Source organism: Carettochelys insculpta, chromosome 3 (assembly GCF_033958435.1).
Source record: "Carettochelys insculpta isolate YL-2023 chromosome 3, ASM3395843v1, whole genome shotgun sequence".
Classification (NCBI taxonomy): Eukaryota; Metazoa; Chordata; order Testudines; family Carettochelyidae; genus Carettochelys; species Carettochelys insculpta.
In genome coordinates this window covers 179,179,209-179,201,706 of record NC_134139.1, presented here as the reverse complement: position 1 = coordinate 179,201,706, position 22,498 = coordinate 179,179,209, and the positions used below count along the sequence as shown (strand labels likewise).

The following is a 22,498-nucleotide window of genomic DNA, read 5'->3' as shown; positions in this document are numbered from 1 at the left end:
TGCTGTTGAACTTGCATGCGGCAATGGGGACACAGAGATTCGACATGGAGAAAAGGTGGGTCGAATTACAAGGAGCTTTGTGGACACAATCTCGATATTATGAATTCAAATAAAAGTATTCAAAGTTATTATATATCGATTTTATCTCGTAGTGTAGACGAAGCCTGAGTTAGAAGGGTTATATACTGGCTACTAAGTGTTTAGTAAAATTTCCAATCTGTGAATGAATAGAAGTAACAGTAGTTGGAAAAAAAATTAAAAAGAAGGTATGGGGGAAGAACATACAGATAGCAAATACAGAAGAGAAACAACAAAGAACATAATGTAGGTAAAATGGGAAAGATAAGGAAGCCACCAAAGATAACGCATTCTTTGCCTGTATGAAAGAAATAGTTAACTACAGCTAGAAAGTGAAAGATATCATGGAAATAAGATGCACAATAAACTACATTTCTGAACATTTAGTAGAGATACGAATGAATGAATGAATGAACGAACACAGAACAGACATCAGGAATCTCAATACACATAAGCAGATGAGTGAGCATTTCAATGGAGTGGCCCATTCTGTTAAAGACCTGAGAATATGCATGCTACAACAAAGAGACTTTAAAAACAGATTACATAGGGAGATTTGTGAACTGAGCTTCATATTCAAATTCAACACATTAACACTTAATATGAATGAAGACAACAACAACTGTCTCACTCATTACAAGGACTGCTTCCCTTCCCTTGATGTTCATAATGATCTGAGGCAAGACATTTAACATGCCCCACCCCTAGCCCCCCCTCCTTCAGGTCATAATAACAGAGAGAAAGCAGTGCTAGTCTATACACTATCAAAACAAAAAGTAGTCAAGTAGCACTTTAAAGACTAGCAAAATGGTTTATTAGGTGAGCTTTCGTGGGACAGACCCACTTCTTCAGACCATAGCCAGACCAGAACAGACTCAATATTTAAGGCACAGAGAACCAAAAACAGTAAGCAAGGAAGACGTATTTGATTTGTCCGTTTTCTTTGCAATTTTTTGGACCTCTGTGTTATGTATCTGGGTCTGGACTGGAAATTATATAGATTTGAAGAAGTAGGTTTGTCCCACGAAAGCTCATCACTTAATAAATCATTTTGTTAGCTTTCAAAGTGCTACATGACTGCTGTTTTGTTTTACTTAATAGAGATATTAGTGACAAGACCGTTACTGAATACACAAACGTTCATTCTTTAAAATTTCAGTGCTCTCAAAAGGCATGAGCTCAAATGGGCATGCTGGCTCATTTTTCTATCCTGAGTAGCAGTCTCTCATAACCCCCTCCATAACATCAACCCCCTAAACAATATCAAATACCTTCCACTCCCAAAACAAAAAAAGTTGTGAAAAAAATTTCCTCAGCAACCATCATGTTTCATGTGCCTGTCTAGCTCTTAACTTCTTGGAGAGGGACCATGACTAATACAGTGCAGAGTACACTGTCGATAAATAAAAGGGAAATGCTACAATTGTATTTTCTACCCCTATATAAGCAAATACTTCTGATTAGTACTCAATGAACAGTTATTTTTAACAATATAGAATAGTGACTTCAAATTATTTCCTCTTACCTGAGGCTTTGCTAATGGAAGAAACATGTCCAAAGCTGCTTTCTGTTTGTAAATCTCCTTCGCTTTCAGAGAAAGATGACAGGCCATGAAGACTTATTCTCTCACGTTCGCTATCTACATCTGTACTGACATCAGATATCTGTTTTTGTAAATAATTTAGTTTTTATCCCATGTTAGTTCCGGCACAATAATTTGACCTATAAAACACTCAATAAGTCTCATTTAGCGAACAAGATTTACAGTCTAAGGGTAAGCTATACCCAACGTGATTATGGGTAAGTTATACCCAACATGATTTTTAATCATACAACTTTATACCATGAAGAATCACCTTTTGTAAAAAGCTCTTCATTTTAACAGCAACGAAGGGTCCTGTGGCACCTTACAGACAAACAGAAAAGTTTTGAGCATGAGCTTTCGTGAGTACATCTGATGAAGTGAGTCTGTGCTCACGAAAGCTCATGCTCAAAACTTTTCTGTTAGTCTATCAGGTGCCACAGGACCCTTCGTTGCTGTTACAGATCCAGACTAACATGGCTATCCCTCCGATACTTCATTTTAACAGTGTGCGTATCAGACCAAAATACACCAATGATCACATAAGCCATCCCAACTTCCCATACTACGCAGGAGTATTCAATCATACAAATTCATGAAACATGCAATTTGAGGGGGGGGAGATTGTTAGATTTGGAATTGATCAGAATATTCTGTATTTTTTTAATCTATCTCTATACCCTGTGTCAGATCGGATAATGCCACTGGTGTGTTTTTTCCAAACAGATGTTTATAGGTTAATTCTTTTTGGACCTTTCTCCACACAAAATATTTGCAAAACCACCTGGAGTCATATCTGCACACAGACTCTTCTATGGATTACACGCCAAGATGGCCCTTTAGAGTACATCTACAAAACACTGCAAGACCAGAGCTTGAACTCAAACTCAAGCATAATCCCCTTTCACCAAACACGCAAATCATACTAACCCAGGGATTGGACACATGGTCTCAGGAGCCAGAAGGCGTGGTGGGTCTGAGTCAAGTGCAGACCCAGGGTTCAAGCCCTACTGTTCTGCAGTGTACATCATATGGAAAATTGCTTATTGGGAAAAAGCAATGTGGATGAATATGTGGATACAGCCAAGTGGATCAACTGGTTAATTACTTAAATAATTCATTTAGCAATGCATCATTCTTCAAGGCCTTCTCTATGCATTTTAGTACAAGTGTGATTTGACAGGTAAATTCCCAAGCTGTTTGCTGTGTTGGATGTTGCTAGAAAAAGTTTTAGCTTAATTAATCTTTAAGACTTGTTTAATTAGTTAACTATACTTAGACTCAACCAAGTATACAGTACAGTAATCTGAAGTAAGAGAAATCTAAAGTTGCCAGTTCCCCAGTCTTTTTCTTACGTGAGATTATATAAGCAGGTGAGCTTGCGAACAGGGAGTTAGAGAGGAAGTTCTCCAGGCAGGTAAAGGAGAAGCAAAAACAGGATTCTTAAGTAAGAGGCTGTCTGGGGGTGTGTTGTGCTTGGGGCTTTCTGGCTGTGGCATTTTTCTGCTCCGTGGTGTGTGGTTGTTTTGTTTTCTTTTTTTCCCCCTACCCCCCCCCAACGGAGGGTGGACTGGGACTGGCAGTTGGAATCTGTTGGCTTATTTAAATAAGCTTGTCATCTAGAAGCCTCTGCTGATTGGCTGAGCCTCAGCAAGGGGAGGGACTTTGAGGCAGTTTAGGGCTTTATAAAGCAGTGTCCAAGTGAATGGGTGAGCTTGCGAATGGGGGACTGCAAACAGGGAGTTTAAAAGGGAGTTTGGAAGGGGACAGGGACCATTGCCTTTCTTTTAAATCACTGTTCTAGGATGCCAGGAATGGATAGTGACAGGTCTGCTGCTGTTACCTGCTCAGGATGCGCCATGTTTGTCTTCTTCCCTGAGGAAAGAAGGGATTTCATCTGCACTAAGTGCAATCTGGTCTCCATTTTAGAAGAAAAAATTAGAGACTGGAGGCTCAAGTGTTGACCCTACGCTCAATCAGGGAGGATGAAGATCTCCTTGACAGAAGGGAGCATTTAATCTTGCAAGCATGGCAGGCAGAAGAAATCGGGGAGGGTGGTAAGGGATGAAGCAGAGAACTGGCAGCATGTAACTTCTAGAAGAAAAAGACGGCTAGTACATGAGTCCCCCATTGATATACAGATAAGTAATCGCTTTCAGGCATTCTCCACTAGTTCTGTGGTGGTGAATGCTTTGGAAGGAGCCTCACAGGAAGAAAATCTCAAGAGAACTGCTTCTACTGCAGGACAGGGGATGTGTAGTCCTAGGGGTGGGGGTTCAGTGACCACCACCCCCAGAAGAAAAAGACAGGTGGTGGTGGTGGTAGGGGACTCCCTCCTAAGAGGGACTGAACTATCCATCTGCCGACCAGACCTGCAATCTCGTGAGGTGTGCTGTTTACCAGGAGCTCGAATTCAGGATGTGACTGAGAGCCTTACAAAACTGCTCAAGCCTTCAGAATACTACCCCTTACTACTTCTGAATGTGGGAACTAACGATACGGCCAAGAACGACCTTGAGCGGGTTACTGCAGATTATGTGGCGCTGGGAAGAAGGGTCAAAGAATTTGGAGCGCAAGTGGTGTTCTCGTCCATCCTTCCTGTCGAAGGGAAAGTGCTAGGTAGAGACCATTGAACTGAGGAAGTAAATGCATGATTATGCAGGTGGTGTCGGAGAGAGGGCTTTGGATTCTTTGATCATGGGATGCTGTTCCAGGCACAAGGATTACTGGGAAGAGATGGGGTCCACCTAACCAAGAGAGGAAGGAGCATTTTCGCAAGTAGGCTTGCAAACTTAGGTGAGGAGAGCTTTAAACTAGGATTGCTGGGCGAAGGTGACCGAAACCCTGTGGGTAGAAAGGCACTTGGAGGCCGGGAGGAAATACAAAGAGGAATGTACAACAAAAGAGGACCCTTGGTTCGAGTAGTGAGGGCGGACAGATCGACTGGTTATCTAAGGTGTTTGTACACCACTGCCAGAAGTCTGGGTAACAAGCAGGAGGAATTAGAAGCCCAGGCTCAGTCCAAGAACTATGACTTGTTTGGAATAACAGAGACTTGGCAGCGCTCCAGTCATGCGAGTCATCCCACCATGAAAGGGTATAAACTGTTCAGGAAGAACAGGCAAGGGAGAAAAGGAGGAGAGGTTGCACTGTATGTAAGGGAGCACTATGATTGCTTGGAGCTCCAGTACATAGAGGAAGAAAAGCCTGTTGAGAATCTATGGTCAAGCTTCATGGTGTAGGCAGCACTGGAGATATGGTGGTTGGTGTCTGTTACAGGCTGCCAAATCAAGATGATGAGGTAGATGAGGCTTTTTTTAGACAACTGAGAGAAGTTTCCAGATCGCGGGCTCTCGTTATCATGGGGGACTTCAATTACCCTGACATCTGTTGGGAGACCAATAAGGCAGTACACAAGCAGTCCAGGAAATTTCTGGAGAATGTTGGGGATCCCTTCTTGGTACAAGTGCTGAAGGACCCGACCAGAGGTCGTGCGCGGCTCGACCTGCTGCTTACAAACAGGGAGGAACTAATAGGGAAGGTGGAGTTGGGGAACAACCTGGGAAGCAGTGATCATGAGATGGCAGACTTCAGGATCCTGACCAAAGGAAGGAAAGAGAGCAGCAAATTACACAACTTGGACTTCAGAAAAGCAGACCTTGACTCCTTCAAGAAACTGATGGGCAGAATCCCCTGGGATGCTACCATGAAGGGAAAAGGAGTCCAGGAAAACTGGCAGTATTTTAAGGAAGTCCTATTGAAGGCACAGAAAGAAACCATCCCGATGCACAGCAAGAGAGGTAAATATGGTCAGAGACCAGACTGGCTTACTGTGGAAATCCTTGGAAAACTTAGGCACACAAAGGGAGCTTACAAAAAGTGGAAACTGGGACAGATGTCTAGGGAGTGGTATAAACGTACAGCTCGAGAATGTAGAGCAGTTATCAGGAAGGCGAAAGCACAACTGGAATTGCGACTCACGAGGAACGTGAAGGATAACAAGAAAAGTTTCTACAGGCATGTTACCAAGAAGAAGGTGATCAGAGGGGGCGTGGGGCCCCTACTGGATGAGGGAGGTAACCCTGTGACAGACGACATAGGGAAAGCTGAAGTACTTAATGCTCTCTTTGCCTCTGTCTTCATGGACAAAGACAGCTCCCGGACTAATGCGATAAGTGATGCATTGTGGGACGAAGGTGGACAGCCTCTGGTGGGGAAAGAACAGGTTAGGAGCGATCTAAAAAAGCCAAAGGTACATAAAATCGATGGGCCCAGACCTAATTCACCCTAGGTTCTGAGGGAGTTGGCGTATGTTGTTGACAAGCCCTTGGCCATTATGTTTGAAAAGTCGTGGAGATCGGGAGAGATCCCGGATGATTGGTAAAGGGCAAATGTAGTGCCCATCTTTAAAAAAAAAAGGGAAGAAGGATGATCCAGGGAACTACAGGCCGGTCAGTCTTACATCAGTCCCTGGAAAAATCATGGAGGGGCTCCTCAAGGAAGTCATTTTGAGGCACATGGAGGAGGGGGAGTATGATCAGGAATAGTCAGCATGGATTCATGAAGGGCAAGTCATACCTGACCAATCTGATTAATTTCTACAATGAGATAACTGGCTCTGTGGATAGGGATGGATGTGATTTATCTTGACTTTAGCAGAGCTTTTGATAAGGTCTCCCATAATATTCTTGTCGGCAAGTTAAAGGAATGTGGATTGGATAAATAGACGGTAAGATGGATAGAAACCTGGCTAGAAAGTTGGGCCCAGAGGGTAGCGATCAATGGCTCAATGTCGGGATGGCGGTCGGTTTCTAGTGGAGTGCCCTAAGGTTCGGTTCTGGGTCCTGCTCTGTTCAACATATTTATCAATGACCTGGATGAGGGGTTGGATTGCACCCTCAGCAAGTTTGCGGATGACACTAAGCTAGGGGGAGAGGTAGATAAGATGGAGGGTAGGGACAGGGTCCAGACTGACTTAGACAAATTGGAAGACTGGGCTGCAAGAAATCTGATGAGGTTCAATAAGGACAAGTGCAGAGTCCTGCACTTGGGCCGGAAGAATCCCAAGCATTGTTACAGGCTGGGGTCCGACTGGCTCAGTGGTAGTTCTGCAGAAAAGGACCTGGGAGTTGTAGTGGACGAGAAGCTGGACATGAGTCAACAGTGTGCCGTTGTAGCCAAGAAAGCTAATGGCATATTAGGTTGCATCAAGAGACGCGTTGCCAGTAGATCCAGAGAAGTGATTATTCCTCTTTATACAGCTTTGGTGAGGCCGCATCTGGAGTTCTGTGTCCAGTTCTGGGCCCCCAGTTGTAAGAAGGATGTGTATACGCTGGAGAGGGTCCAGTGGAGGGTGACCAAAATAATTAGGGGGCTGGAGCATATGAATTATGAAGAAAGGTTGAGGGAATTAGGACTTAGTCTGCAGAAGAGAAGACTGAGAAGGGACTTGATAACAGCCTTCAACTTACTGAAGGGAGGCTGGAGAGAGGCTGTTCACAGTGGTCACAGATGGCAGAACACGGAACAATGGTCTCAAGTTGTGGTTGGAAAGGTCCAGGTTGAACATTAGAAACAACTTTTTCACTAGGAGAGTGGTGAAGCATTGGAATGGTTTACTCAAGGAAGCAGTGGAGTCTCCATCCCTGGAGGTATTTAAGTCTCGCCTCGACAAAGCCCTGGCGGGGCTGATCTGATGGGTTTGTGGTCCTGCTTAGAGCAGGGGGCTAGATTCGATGGCTTTTTTAGGTCTCTTCCAGCTCTACCGTTCTATGATTCTATGAATACATGTCCCTTATTTTGGAACATCAGGGTCACAGACCATAATGCCAATGCTATAAGTCTTGTCCCTATTTTACTTCAGCATGTTTCAGCTTTTCCAAAGGAAACCCCATTCTATACTTGTTTTGTCAAAAAACAGAAGTACTGGGGAGTTTAATGGGGCTTAATCCAAAATTACGTGTAGTCTAAGTGCTGTCAGTCTAAGCTTTTTCAGTAACTTGATTTAAATCAGTAATTTTCTTTGGTCATGTAATTCATGATTTAAATTAATCCACCCTAACCTCAGTTATGCAGTTCCATAGCCCAAGCCAGCAGACACCGGCCAGCCTCAGGTGCAGTAAGGAAGCACAGACATACTCATAACATACTTGCTTGTATGCCATTACCTGTGCACTATTTTAGTGTCAACATAGCTCTAGAAATATAACATGTTGGAATTTGTACTCCGTCCGCTGATAGGCTACACCACAGCAAAGCAAGATTTTTTAAAAAGAACAGTTTTCCATCAGCACAAGAGATTTTTTTCTTAAAATGGCAAATATATATTTAGAAGGTGGTCCTCATTAAAATGAGTAAGTTGGATGCATGGTTTGAAAAACAAATACATTTTAAAAGAGCAAAGCTGATAAAGAAATGCTTTTGCATTGAACTTCACTTACAGGTAATGCCGTGTTAGTATAACTAACCGGCATGCTGCAGTATGCCTGTTTGCTCTTCTGAAGGTAAAGTCTCCAAAAATTGCATAGAATTTCATCCTGATAAGCATAAAATGAATTATTAGTCTATAGCTTATAAAACCTTCTCTGAAAAAAAAACAAAAACAAAAACAAAAAACAAACTGTGACTTTAGAATTCAAGAACCTTGAAAAATGTTCTCTTCCTGTTTTCATGCAAACTCTGTTCATAAATTTATTTTGCTGGCCCTGTCAGATTTTGATTAATTCCTTTCCTCTGCCCCTCAACTGGCCCATTTCCTGTCAGCTTTTAAGATAGACTTATTGTATCTATTTTAAAATAATTATTGAAGTATAAATCATAAAGACAATATCTGCTAATACAAAACTTTATGCCCAGGTCAACATACCTTCATCTGTGGAGACACTCCTAAAGCTTGCAGAGCTTCAGCTTGCTTCTTGAGAATGTATTGAAAACCTTCACAAACATACCATTCCCAGCCTTTATCTAAAGAGCAATAAAAATTATTTTGGTTGTTCCGGTTTTATATACCTGCACCTTCATACATTAATCTCTTGTTGTGGGAACCAGGGACTTGTTTTAAGTGAGAAAACTGCAAATGTTAGCACCAAAGGTCAAAACCATATTATGTGATTAAACTACTCCATTAAATAGGTGAAGTTTAGAATGTTAAATTAAGAAAAACCAAAATACAGCCAAACTACAACAATTGTCCCATACTTGTCTCAAGAACACAAAGGCTGTGGCCACATTTGGCCAAAACTTCGAAATGGCCAAGCTACTGGCCAAATCAAAGAACACTGATGAGGCGTTGAATTGAATATTCCACACCTCATTAGAATTCACATGCTGCCGGCCGAGGAGCTTCAAAAGCGCTGCTTTCGAATGTGCACGGCTGAGTGCGGCTACATGGGGGTCCTTCCCCCTAAATAACTCAAATTTCATGCAAGTTGGAAAGGGACAGCGGGGAGCAAGCAAGCCAGGAACCAGGCAGCAGCCTGGCTCCCAGCTCCCCTGGGCTTGCAGGAGCTGAGGGAAGCAGGGGAGATGTCATGCCACAGCAGCTGTCTGCCCGCCTGGTTCCCCCTGCTGAGGGAGCTGGGAGGGCAGTCAGCCACAGCATAGTGGCTTCTTCCTGGCTTCCTACATCTGGGGGAGCCGGGGGCTGGAGCAGGGAGCTGCACTCCTTTCAATTTGCACTTAACATGTTAACGCAAGTTAAGCGCAAACCAAAATCATGCTTATTGGGGGGTCTACTGTACGCTACTGTCTATCAGTTTCAAGATGCTTACAGTTGTATGTAAATGTAGGGGAACAGACAAAATTCTAAACCATAAAGTAACTTTATAATGGTGTAACAAATATTCACATCAGGGCTTAACAATTTAACTTTTTTAGCAATACCCCTAACAGGAAAACTTCAAATTGGTACACAAAGTGAGTGTCGATCTGGCCACAGGATCCAGAAAAGGCTGAAGGAAGTAGAGTCATGAGGGCTGTTGTTCCCTTTCCTAATTTTCAGCACTTCATTCTGAACACAGTTTTTTACTGCCACTTTCACCGTGTCAGAGCAGACAATATGGCAGCCCCGCTGCTGGCATAAACAGATAGTTCAACGTATCACAGGGTGAAAGGTACACTAAGATTCTTTTTTAAAATCAGATAACATTTTAGGTATGTCAGTGTACATAGTCAAGATAAGAGAACAAATTACTACCACAACCTGCACAGTACGGTTACCTAGTTTCAGCAATAGCTTTTACAATAGATATAACATAGAATCACAGAACTGAAAGGGATCTTGAAAGAACAATTTACAGACACTAATAGTTATTATCCCTAGCATTCCTTAAAAATAAAATCAAATATAAACCCATAAAAGAATGTACAAACACAAAACTGGACTTGTTTAATATCACACCTTCAGCTAAACCAGAACAACTTTTGTCTAGAGCAGCAAGAACAAAAGGATCATCCTCAGCTCACTTCACTTTGTATGGTCCTGTAGAGAAACACATTTGCTCATGCTAGCCTAGTTGCCAAGCAGTACCAGAAAATTAGTATGGTTACACAGAACTTGAAAAACTAGTAAGACATGATAATAATGTAGACTATATAGACAAAAAGTAAATATACCAATTTTTTTCCTCTTTCTAATTCCTTTGGAGATGGACTGGATCTTTGCATTAGGAACAACATCAGAAGTTAAAATCTCTATAGTCTTCTGCAAGATAATTGACAAAAGCCTAAAGTTAGAAAGAGAAAGAGCAAGGTTTACTTGCATTTGATGCCTCTACTGTATAGAAGTTCTTCAGTTAAGATAATCATTACACTTAACTGAGAAAAAGAATCCCAAAAAAAGGTTGAACCTTAATTTTAAAAATGATATGCAAACAGGAACATCTGGATCATGCAGTAAAAAAATTAAACAGGCATCAACAGTAGAAAAGATTGAAAATCAAAGCATCAAACATATTGCAAGATAAACCCTAAAATCAACTGTACATTGACAAAAATAGACAGACACAAAATCCATGCACTAAATCAAGATAATTGATTTTTTTTTAAATTGTTTATTATACTGAAATTATCTGCACACACATGCAGTAAATATTTAACTAAGGTTCATCAAAACAATGACATTTTCCATTACAGGTTGAACCTCCCTGCTCTGGCACTTTTGGAACCTGAGTGGTCTCGAACCAGAGATTTTGCCAGACCAGGAAAGGTTAATGATTCCCTCCTGACCGCTGGTGCCACTCCTGGGTTCCTCTTCTGGCCATTGGCCTGCTCTTCAGCCCCAGCAGCTCCCGGTGGCCCTGACAAATACCTCAGCAAAAACCTCATGGCCCCAGCAAATGCCCCAGTTCTCTGGCAGAGAAGGGGAAATTATATGGATCAAATATTTTAAAACGTCTGAATCATTCTAAAATAAAGAATAAATTACCTAGCACTAACACAGTGCTCCCACATACACACTCATTGAACTGCTCTAAACAAGGGTAAATATGGACATACAGAGAGGTTACTGACATACAAAGAGTTTAAGTGAAGATGATATCAAGAAATCATATATACTGGGGCTTGAACTGAATTCCTAAGCTTCTTGCCCATTTTCATAACTCATTATTTGAAGGTATTATGCAGTATTTCTACACAAGAAAAGTGAGATATGATGCACACAGAATGCCCACAAAACAGTCTGTATCTTTTAGCACCAGGATGAAAATTCACTGCTTTGAAATGTAAAAGAAAATAGATTAACAATACTTGCTTACCTCTATAACATTGTGGCAAGATTTGCAGTAAAATTTCCCTTCATCAGTAAGACCCCAGTTTACAACAGAACACTGCACACATGGCTCAGCATAATCCCTCTAAGAGGAACAAAAGCAAGGGTTGTTTTAGTATTTCACTTAAAGTAATAACGACTAAATGAATTTTCTTGCCACGCAAACTAAGTATTTACAAAAAAAAGGTACTTAAAGTATCTTAGTATCTGGAAGAGTGTTCACACCATTTGCAGGACCAATAATTACACAAAATTTAGAACCATTCATTCCCTTGTTCAGATTTTAAAACCAGAAGGGATCACTATAATAATCTACTGTGATATCCTGTGCAGGTTATGGACCTCCCATGAATTAATTTTTATTTGAACTAGGGCATATCCATTAGAAAAAATTCCAACCTTGATTGAAAAATGTCTATAGTGATTTAGAATCCACCCCAGATAAATTGTTCCAAAAGTTAGTTACCCTTGCTGATTTAAAAAAAAAAAAAAATGTCCCACATGCTGCACCTGGCCTACCACAATCCTCTGTAATGCACTCCAGTGTAATGTAATCCTCCATCCCACAGTCCAGCTGGGCTCTCAGACCCATAAACTGCTCACAGCAGCCAGCTTGTAGGGCACATGTGCCACTGTGTGGGCGCCCCGGGAGGAGAGAGGTCTGTACACACTGCCCCCACCCTCAGCATAATCCTTGCAACTCCAAGGGGTAGTGGGCATGGGCAGCATGCAAAGACCCCTCCCACAAAGGGGCATACTACGTAGTAACACACACTTGCTCCAGCAGCCAGCTGCTTTGAGTGGCATTATGGGGTCACAGTAAGCAGGAAGCCTGTCTTCGGGTCCTGCTGGGTCACCGGACAGGAGTTGCCTACAGGAAAGGCCTCCCAACTGGAGCCTGCATCTAGCACCCTCCCATTCTGCATTCCCACCTTCATCCCCCTGTCCCAGATCACAATCTCCTCCTGCATCCAAATCCTCTGCTTCCACCCCCGCAACTGCATCTCTGCCCCAGGCAACAATCCTCTCCTGCACATAATCCCCATTCCAAACACCACACTCCCTCCTGTACCCAAATCCCTTACACCAAGTTCTATTCTGCACCTAACCTCCACCATCCATTAATATAACTGAAAAGTGAAGCCTATGATGACTTGCCAAATTCTTGGCATGGCTCCTGCATCAAAAATGTATTGCCCAACCCGGTCTAGCTTCAAGTTCAAGACATGGGATCCTTTTCTACAGCTTTGACTGAGGAGCCATTAGCAAATTTTTGTTCCCTCCAAAGGCTCTTACCAACTGTGATCAAGTCATCCCCTTAATCTTCACTTTGTTAAACTAAATATATTTAAGATTCTTGGGTCTATCACTGTAAATAATATATATTTTTCCAATTCTTTACTTGACGTATGTTAACTTTTGTACATGGCAACACTATCAGAGGGCCATTACATGTGTATCCTGTGCCTAGAATACATGACACCTCGCAACATTAACAAAAACATTAAGAAGGGAGGAGAATAATAGCTGTCAATAAAAAAAGCAAAGGGAAACCTTCATAAACTTTACGAACAAAGTTCTGAAAAAAGGTAGAGAGCACAAGAAATGGAAAAAAGCCTGCAAGAATACCAGGTAGTCCATAGAGACACAGGAAAAGTGATTATTAAATACATTAGGGAAGGAATAAGGAGGTTTAAGTTAACAAATAGGGTAAATATTTTTGAATGGCATCCTACAACAACGCTTATGGATTTAAAGAGAGCTTAAACTACGATTTACCCAGTCACTGCAGTACCATGGACATCCTGGCTGCGTCTAAACTAGCAAGTTCTTTCGAAAGAAGGGGGCTCTTTTGAAAGATTGCACAGAGCGCCTACACACAAAAATCACTCTTTCAAAAGTAAATTGAAGGAATGCAGTATTCCTTTTGAAAGCACTCTTTCACTCCCGTTTCAGGAAGAACGCCTTCTTTCGAAAGCTGCTTTAGAAAGAAAACCTGTGTAGATGCTCCTCAGAGCCCTTCTTTCAAAAGAGCAATCCTCATAGCACTTGACTTTTCAATCTCTGGACTGTTCTTTAGAAAAAGCAGGGGGCTGTGAGGACACTCTCTTTTGAAAGAGCAGATCACTCTTTCGATCCGCTTTTTTGTGTGTGGATGCTCTCTTTCTAAAGAAGTTCTTTTGGAAGAGATCTTCCGGAACAGCTTCTTTTGAAATATCTCTGTAGTGTAGACATAGCCCCTCTCCTCCAAAATCATTTGCACTGATTTGCCCATAGTAGATCTTAATATCAATGTCCTTTCATTCTGCAAAATGAAAAGTTATTTCAATGCATCATACATAGGGAGCAATCAAATTCATAGTCCATTTTGGTCCATTTCATAGCCATAGGATTTAAAAAAATAGAAATTTCATTTTTTCAGCTATTTAAACCTAAAATTTCACAGCATTGTAATTCTAGGGGTCCCAGTTCAAAAAGAAACTGAGAGTTGAGGGAGTTGCAAGGTTATTGTGAGGGGACTGTGACACTGCTACCCTTAGTTCTGTGCTGCTGATGCTGGCTGTGCTGCCTTCAAAGCTACACAGCTGCTGGCCAGAAGCCCACCTCTGAAGGCAACGCCACCATCACCAGCATGCACAAAACTAAGGGTGGCAACACCATACCATGTGACCCTTACTTCTGCACTGCTGCTTGAAGAGCTTGGGCCCACAGTTAATAGCCATCTCACTCTGGTCACCCAACCCAGAAGGCAGCAGCGCAGAAGTAAGGGTAGCATGCTATGGTACTAACGCCCTGACTTGTGCACTGATGATGATGGGGTGCTGAGTGGCTGGCTAACAGCTGGTGCTCTCTAGCCACTTAACTCTGAAGGAAACATAGATATAAGGTGGCAAAACTATGATTCTCCCACCTAAAATAATGTGGTGACCCTCCCCCCCGAAACTCTCTTTTGGGTCAGGGTCCTGGTCCTATTTTTGAGAAACACTGTTCTACTCTGTGAACTCTGTACAATTTAGGGTAAAAGCATACATAAGACAAGATTTCATGGTCATGAATTTGATAGGACCATAATAATAGGAAATAGTACATTTTCTTAGATCAGAGATCTTCCACCAATCCTTGGAAACAGCCCTCTTACCTACAGGTTGAACTTCTCTACTCCAGCATGCTCAGGACCTGACAGGTGCTGGACAAGAGAATTTGCCAGACCACAGGAGGTCAATATTGTCTAGCAGAAATACCAACACTTCCACTGCTGACGAGGCTCTAAGAAGGCATTTAGGGGTAAATTACAGCTAAATAACAGCACAGGACACTGACAGCCAGGACTGGTGACTGTAAACGAACTTCACAGGACCACGGGAAACTTGGTGCACCCATGATGAACGGTCATCCAGCTAACCAGGGCTCTTGCAAACAGGCGAGAGTTTTGAGAGGGGCTCTCCTGGTGAAGGAGGGGGCAATCTACAGCACCTTGAGGTAAGTGGCTGTCTAGAGTGTGTGGGTGTTTGTGTTTGGGGGTTCTGGCCTTGTGTTTGTCTGTTTGTTTGGAGTTTAGAGTGCTGAGCTGTCTGTTTCAAAGGCCGTACGCTCAGGCTGGCAGTTGGAAGCTGTGAGCCTTGATTAGGTTTCAAATCGAAACCTCTGTGCTGATTGGCTGACCTGTAGCCAGAGGGAGGGCTATCAGGAAGGCCGGAGCCTTTTAAACCCTGCTGGCAAGCGACCAGGGCACTTGCGACCGGGGCTCTTGCAAACAGGCCAACTGTTAACAGGCGGGAGTTTTGAGAGGGGAGTTTAGAGGGAGCTAGTTACTTCTAACGTCCTTAAATCTTTTATAGCATCCCCATCTGATACTTTTACTTAAGAACCCCATATAGAATTAAATTAAATCAGAGGAGGAAATGCAGGCAGAAGACCAGCAGCAGAGCAGGGGCTATCCTGTTTATTGCCTCGAGTGTAATATGTATGATTACCTACCCTGTGGGCGGGTGGCTTATGTGTGCACTCAATGCAACGAGCTCCTGGCCCTCAGAGACTGAGTGCGGGCTTTGGAGACCAGGGTGGCTGAACTGGAGGAGCTAAGGGAAGCAGAGAGCTATGTTGATGAGGCTTTCCAGGACGTAGTAGGGCTGCCCACCTCCAATCTGACAGCCCCGATGCTGTTAAGGAGGATGAAAGGCTCAGGGAAGGAGAGCAGTCAATGGGGGCAGAGGGAAACCATCCCATAGTTGGCACCCTCCTTCCAGAGGGTGCTATGGTATCCTCTCACACCAAGGATACCTCTCCGGGGGAGGGAATGCCAGTTGTTAGGAAGAGGCAGGTGTTAGTAGCAGGTGATTCCATCATTAGAAATATAGATAGTTGGGTTTGTGATGACCGGGAGAACCATATGGTAACTTGCCTGTCTGGCACCAAAGTTGCGGATCTTTCGAGGCATCTAGAAAGACTTATATGCAGTAGTGGGGAGGAGCCGGTGGTCGTGGTACATATAGGCACCAAGGACACAGGGAAGGGTAGGAGAGATGTCCTGGAGGCCAAATTTAGGTTGCTAGGAAGGAGACTGAAATCCAAGACCTCTATGGTGGCACTCTCAGAAATGCTTCCAGTTCCACGTGCAGGGCCAGGTAGGCAGGCAGAACTTCAGCGTCTCAATGCGTGGATGAGACGATAGTGTAGGGAAGAAGGGTTTAGATTTATTAGGAACTGGGGACACTTTTGGGGTAGGGGGAGCCTATGCAGGAAGGATGGGCTCCACCTAAACCAAGCTGGATCCAGGCTGCTGGCACTAAACATTAAAAAGGTCGTAGAGCAGTGTTTAAACTAAGAGATGGGGGAAAGCCGATTGGTACGGAGAAGCAGTGGATCGGATGGAGACTTCTCTTAGGCGAGACTCCATTGGTAGAGATTCTCTAGAATTCAGTCACAAAGAGAAGGGAGATGATAGAGTATGGGCCAGATCAGATGAGAAAAAAATCACATGAAAAAGAATCCAGTACGTCAGGCAAGGGCAAGCATATGAATAGTGGTAGTTTTTTAAAGTGCTTTTACACAAATGCTAGAAGTCTGTCTAATCAGATAGGTGAATTAGAGTACCTCATATCAAAGGAGGAGATTGACATAATAGGCATCATGGAAACCTGGTGGAATAAGGACAATCAGTGGATAAAATATATCAGATAAAATATATCGGAAGGACAGAATGGGTCGAGCAGTTGGCGGAGTGGTACTGTATGTGAAAGATAATATAGAATCAAATGAAATAAAAATCCTAAATGAATCAAAATGTTCCATAGAATCACTATGGATAGCAATTCCTTCCTCTGATGGGAATACAGCGCTAGGGATATATTATCGACCACCTGACCAGGACAGAGATAGTGATGCTGAAATGCTAAGGGAGATTAGACAGGCTATCAAAATAAAAAGCTCACTAATAATGGGGGATTTCAATTATCCCCATATTGACTGGGTACATGTCACCTCAGGAAGGGATTCAGAGAGAAAATGTCTTGATGCCTTAAATGACTGCTTCTTGGAGCAGCTGGTACAGGAACCCACAAGGGGAGAGGCAATTATTGATTTATACTGAGCGGAACACAGGATCTGGTCCAAGAGGTAACTATTACAGGACCGCTTGGAAATAGTGACCATAACATAAAAACATTTTATATTCCTGTGTTGGGAAGAACACCGCAACAGTCCAACACTCCGGTATTTAATTTCAAAAAAGGAGAATTACACAAAAATGAGGAGGTTAGTTAAGCAGAAATTAAAAGGTAGAGTAACTGGAGTAAAATCCCTGCAAGCTGCATGGAAACTTTTCAAAGATACTATATTAGAGGCCCAACTTAAATGTATACCCCAAATTAACAAACACAGCAAGAGACCTAAAAAAGAGCCACCATGGCTTAACAACCGTGTAAAAGAGGCAGTGAGAGATAAAAAGGCATCTTTTAAAAAGTGGAAGTCAAATCCTAGTGATCAATATAGAAAGGAACATAAACACTGCCAAATTAAATGTAAAAATGTAATAAGAAAAGCCAAAAAAGATTTTGAGGAACAGTTAGCCATAAATTCAAAAAACAATAGTAAAATGTTTTTTAAGTACATTAGAAGCAGGAAGACTGCTAAAAAAGCAGTGGGGCCTCTGGACGATAGAGACATAAAAGGAGCAATCAAGGAAGATAACGCCATTGCAGAAAAATTAACGATTTCTTTGCTTCAGTCTTCACGGCTGAGGATGTTAGAGAGATTCCCAAATCTGAGCCATCCTTTATGGGTGACAAATCTGAGGAACTGTCCCAGATTGAAGTATCATTAGAGGAGGTTTTGGAACTAATTGATAGGCTAAACAGTCACAAGTCTCCGGGACCGGACAGTATTCACCCAAGGGTTCTGAAAGAACGCAAATGTGAAATCGCGGAACTATTAACAGTGGTTTCTAATCTATCCTTTAAATCAGCTTCAGTACCCAATGATTGGAAGACCGCTAATATAACACCAATATTTAAAAAGGGCTCTAAAGGAGACCCTAGCAATTATAGACCAGTAAGTCTAACATCAGTACCAGGGAAATTAGTAGAAACAATAGTAAAGAATAAAATTGTCAGACACATAGAGGAACATGATTTGTTGAGCAAAAGTCAACATGGTTTCTGTAAAGGGAAGTCGTGTCTTACTAATTCTATTAGAGTTCTCTGAAGGGGTTAACAAATATGCAGACAGCGGGGATCCAGTAGACATAGTATACTCAGATTTCCAGAAAGCCTTTGACACGGTCCCTCACCAAAGGCTATTATGTAAATTAGGTGGTCATGGGATAGGAGGAAAGATACTTTCATGGATTGGGAACTGGTTAAAAGATGGGAAACAAAGGGTAGGAATAAATGGTAAATTTTCACAATGGAAGGGGGTAACTAGTGGTGTTCCGCAAGGGTCAGTCCTGGGACCAATCTTGTTCAACTTATTGGTCAATGATCTAGAGAAAGGGGTAAGCAGTGAGGTGGCAAAGTTTGCAGATGACACCAAACTGTTCAGGATAGTCAAAACCAAAGCAGACTGTGAAGAACTTCAAAAAGATCTGAGCAAACTGAGTGATTGGGCAGCAAAATGGCAAATGAAATTTAATGTGGGTAAGTGTAGGGTAATGCACGTTGGGAAAAATAACCTTAATTATACATATAGTATGATGGGGGCAAATTTAGCTACAACAGATCAGGAAAGGGATCTTGGAATTATAGTGGATAGTTCTCTGAAAACATCCACGCAGTGTTCAGTGGCAGTTAGTAAAGCAAACAGGATGTTAGGAATAATTAAAAAAGGGATAGAAAATAAGACAAAGAATATCTTACTTCCCCTATATAAAACTATGGTACGCCCACATCTTGAGTACTGAGTGCAGATGTGGTCTCCTCACCTCAAAAAAGATATACTGGCGTTAGAAAAGGTTCAGAAAAGGGCAACTAAAATGATTAAGGGTTTGGAATGGGTCCCATATGAGAAGAGGCTAGAAAGACTGGGACTTTTCAGTCTAGAAAAGAGGAGACTGAGGGGCGATATGATAGAGGTATATAAAATCATGAATGGTGTGGAGAAAGTGAATACAGAAGTTATTTACTTGTTCCCATAATATAAGAACTAGAGGACACCAAATGAAATTAATGGGTAGCAGGTTCAAAACTAATAAAAGAAAGTTTTTCTTCACACAGCGCACAGTCAACCTGTGGAACTCCTTACCAGAGGACGCTGTGAAGGCCAGGACTCTAACAGAGTTTAAAATAGAGCTCGAGAAATATTTGGAGGTTAGGTCCATAGATGGCTATTAGCAAGGGGTAAGGTATGGTGCGTAGCCTTTTATCGAAGGCGGGAGATGGATGGCAGGAGACAAATCGCTTGATCATTGTCTTCGCTTCACCTCCTCTGGGGCACCTGGCATTGGTTACTGTTGGCAGACAGGATACTGGGCTAGATGGACCTTTGATCTGACCCACTATGGCCGTTCTTATGTTCTAACTAAAACCATGCTGCGTTACAGATGTTGCTGGACAAGAGGGCCCTGTTAGAAAGGTTCAACCTGTATTTCATTCTCCACCTTATGTTTCCAAAACACTAACAAACCTGGGATTCAAATCAGTTAATGATCTGTAGATTCCAGCAATTCTGAATTTTGGCCATGCTCAGGATTAATTTTGCACTGGATCTCTCTCATAAGATACAAACCTGCTGCACGCAAAAAATAATGCCTCCTGAGCTCTGCCCCCACCAGCTAAGCCTCCAAGTCTCCAGCACCAACACAAGACCAACAACCCTGAAAAAGAGGGCAGACCATGCCCATTTTGTCTCAGCCTCTCACAAGCTCCCTTCCTCACTCCCTGGAACAATGACCCCAAAAACAGGTCACGCCAAATGCCCTTGTTACTTTCAAGTCCCACCCCACCTCTTCACATTCCTCACCCCAACTCATACCCTTAAAGTGTGTTCCTCCACATCCACCACCCCGTTATCTACACCTACACCTCAACACCAGCCTAGGCTACCCTCACCTCCCAAGGACACCCTCAAAACACCCCTCTGGCTCAAACTGCCCCGTTACCTCAACCCCACCCAATCTACCACCGTCCTCACCCACAACCACCCCATTACCTACCCCAGCCGCACCGCTACCCTCCGCCACACGCACTCAACCTGCACCCTCACACCCCTCACCACAACCACCCCATTACCTACCCCAGCCGCACCGCTACCCTCCGCCACACGCACTCAACCTGCACCCTCACACCCCTCACCACAACCACCCCATTACCTACCCCAGCCGCACCGCTACCCTCCGCCACACGCACTCAACCTGCACCCTCACACCCCTCACCACAACCACCCCATTACCTACCCCAGCCGCACCGCTACCCTCCGCCACACGCACTCAACCTGCACCCTCACACCCCTCACCACAACCACCCCATTACCTACCCCAGCCGCACCGCTACCCTCACACCCCGCTCCGCTCCCGGGCCTCCCGCCGCCGCCTCCCCACACGGGGGGAGGGAGTTCGGGGCTCCGAGCCACTTCTCACCGTGTCCTCCTCCTCCATGGCTGCAGGCCGCACGCCTCAGCCCCGCGCTACGGCAACGGCCCGCGGAACGCGCGGGAAGCCCGGGCGGCCAGGAACCGGAGCCGCGCACTTGCGTTCCGGTGGCACAGGGCTGCCTCAGGCCGCCTCCTAGGGCCGCTTCTGGGTTGGCCTCTGAGTTCCCCAGGGACCGCGGCCGGTCCCGGGGCCCTCCCGCCTTCACCAGTACGCGCGTTTCCTCTAGGTCGGGGAGAGATGCCCTAAATGCTCGTTGCCCAGGCACAGCCCGGTTAGGAATCCGCCCTACAGAGCTGTCTCCGTCACACGCGCGAAGCGCTGATACATCCGTTAAGCAATTAATCGCCGCCCTCGGTTCCTGCAGTGCAAAGAGTAGGCGGCTCTGCTTGCTTGAGCCGCGGCAGAGCACCCTGCAGCTGTAAACCTTTCACGGGCCGGGCCTGTGGCCTTCAGATCCACTCACTCTCTCCGAGGGTGGTTACACTTTAGTATAGACGCGTATTACAGTGATGCGTCAAACACAAATATTTTAAACGTAAGGAGAGAACATTTTACCAAATGTGTCAGAGAGAAATGCAAGAAGTCACACAATGGGCAATTGTGATAACATAATCTACCTACCAAAATGTCCTCCTAATTGTTGTCAGTTAGTAAATAGTTCATATCCTAAACCATGACACTGTATAGTTCTCCCTCTATACCACACAACTGTGGATGTTGTCCTCATCCATGGGACTGTCTAAATAACCTTTTTAAAAATCCTGCTAAGAGCTTGGCCTCGGTGATATATTGTAGTTATGAGTCTCATGGACTAATGCATTGTGTAAAAAACATTCCTTTTATGAGTTCTAAATCTGTTGTTTTTCAATTGTCAGGGGCTCAGTTTTATGTCATGCCCATAACAGGATGCTATTCTGAAACATTTTAATAATGTTTGTTTGTCTAACATCTCAGTAATACCATGAGCTCTTCTACCATAGTCACGTGGTTTTGCAGGGCTGGGTGGCACAAGGCCAAAGGACTGAGGTCTACAGCATCAATATGCTACAGGGAAGGGTCACTGCAGCCCACTGGAGTTCCACCTGGAGCCCCTTCCCACCATCCGTCCCCCTCCCCCACAACTTCCCAGCCAGAGCTGGAATGCCACAAACAGCTTATTTGCAACCTCCTGTCCTGGGACAGAGCGGGAGGAGTAGGGTCAGAGAGTGAATGAGGCGATTCATTCACTCCAAAAGTGCTGGAAGGGAAGGGGGACGCATAGGAAGTGTCCGGTTCCAGTGCCCCAGTGCGTGAGAGGCACAAGGGGGAGGGGGCCGGCCAGGAGTAAAGAAAGGATGTGGATGTATTGGAGAGGATTCAGTGGAGGGCAACGAAAATTATTAGGGGGCTGGAGCACATGACCTATGAGGCAAGGCTGAGGGATTTGGGCTTATTTAGTTTGCACAAGAGAAGACTGAGGGGTGATTTGATAGCAGCTTTCAACTTCCTGAAAGGGGGCTCTAAAAAAGATGGAGAAGGACTGTTCTCAGTGGTGACAGATGGCAGAACAAGGAGCAAGGGTCTAAAGTTACAGAATGGGAGGTGTAAGTTGGATATTAGGAAAAACTATTTCACCAGGAGGGTGGTGAAGCACTGGAATGCATTAAGAGAGGTGGTAGAATCTCCATCCCTAGAGGTTTTTAAGTCTTGGCTTGACATGGTCATGGCTGGGATGACTTAGCTGGGGTTGATCCTGCTTCAGACAGGCGGCTGGACTAGATGACCTCCTGAGGTCCCTTCCAGCCCTAGAATTCTGTGATTCTGTAATTCTGTGCTAAGAGGTCTGCACACTGCAAGTAGAGTCTGTGTAGGCCATATGTGGGCCGTGAGTCACAGATTGCCCACCACTGGTTTACAGATACCTGAGGAATGGTTCTGTCACTCTGTTCAATAGTCCATGCCATGGAATGACTGTTACAATTATCACAGAACCATATTACACATA

At 43.8% G+C, this 22,498-nt stretch overlaps 1 protein-coding gene across 1 annotated transcript in view; it reads right to left on the bottom strand.

Annotated features, from left to right (window-relative positions):
- Positions 1-20,804, bottom strand: part of TAF1B (TATA-box binding protein associated factor, RNA polymerase I subunit B) — a 74,644-nt gene extending 53,840 nt beyond the window's left edge. Inside the window, exons 1-6 of the mRNA XM_074991255.1 lie at positions 20,500-20,804; positions 11,416-11,514; positions 10,274-10,361; positions 8,526-8,623; positions 8,101-8,196; positions 1,604-1,742 (exon numbers count right to left, since the gene is read on the bottom strand). Coding sequence (XP_074847356.1) covers positions 1,604-1,742; positions 8,101-8,196; positions 8,526-8,623; positions 10,274-10,361; positions 11,416-11,514; positions 20,500-20,517 — 538 coding nt within the window. The 5' untranslated portion in view covers positions 20,518-20,804. The remainder of the gene's footprint in view (positions 1-1,603; positions 1,743-8,100; positions 8,197-8,525; positions 8,624-10,273; positions 10,362-11,415; positions 11,515-20,499) is intronic.
- Between the last annotated feature and the right edge of the window lie 1,694 nt (positions 20,805-22,498).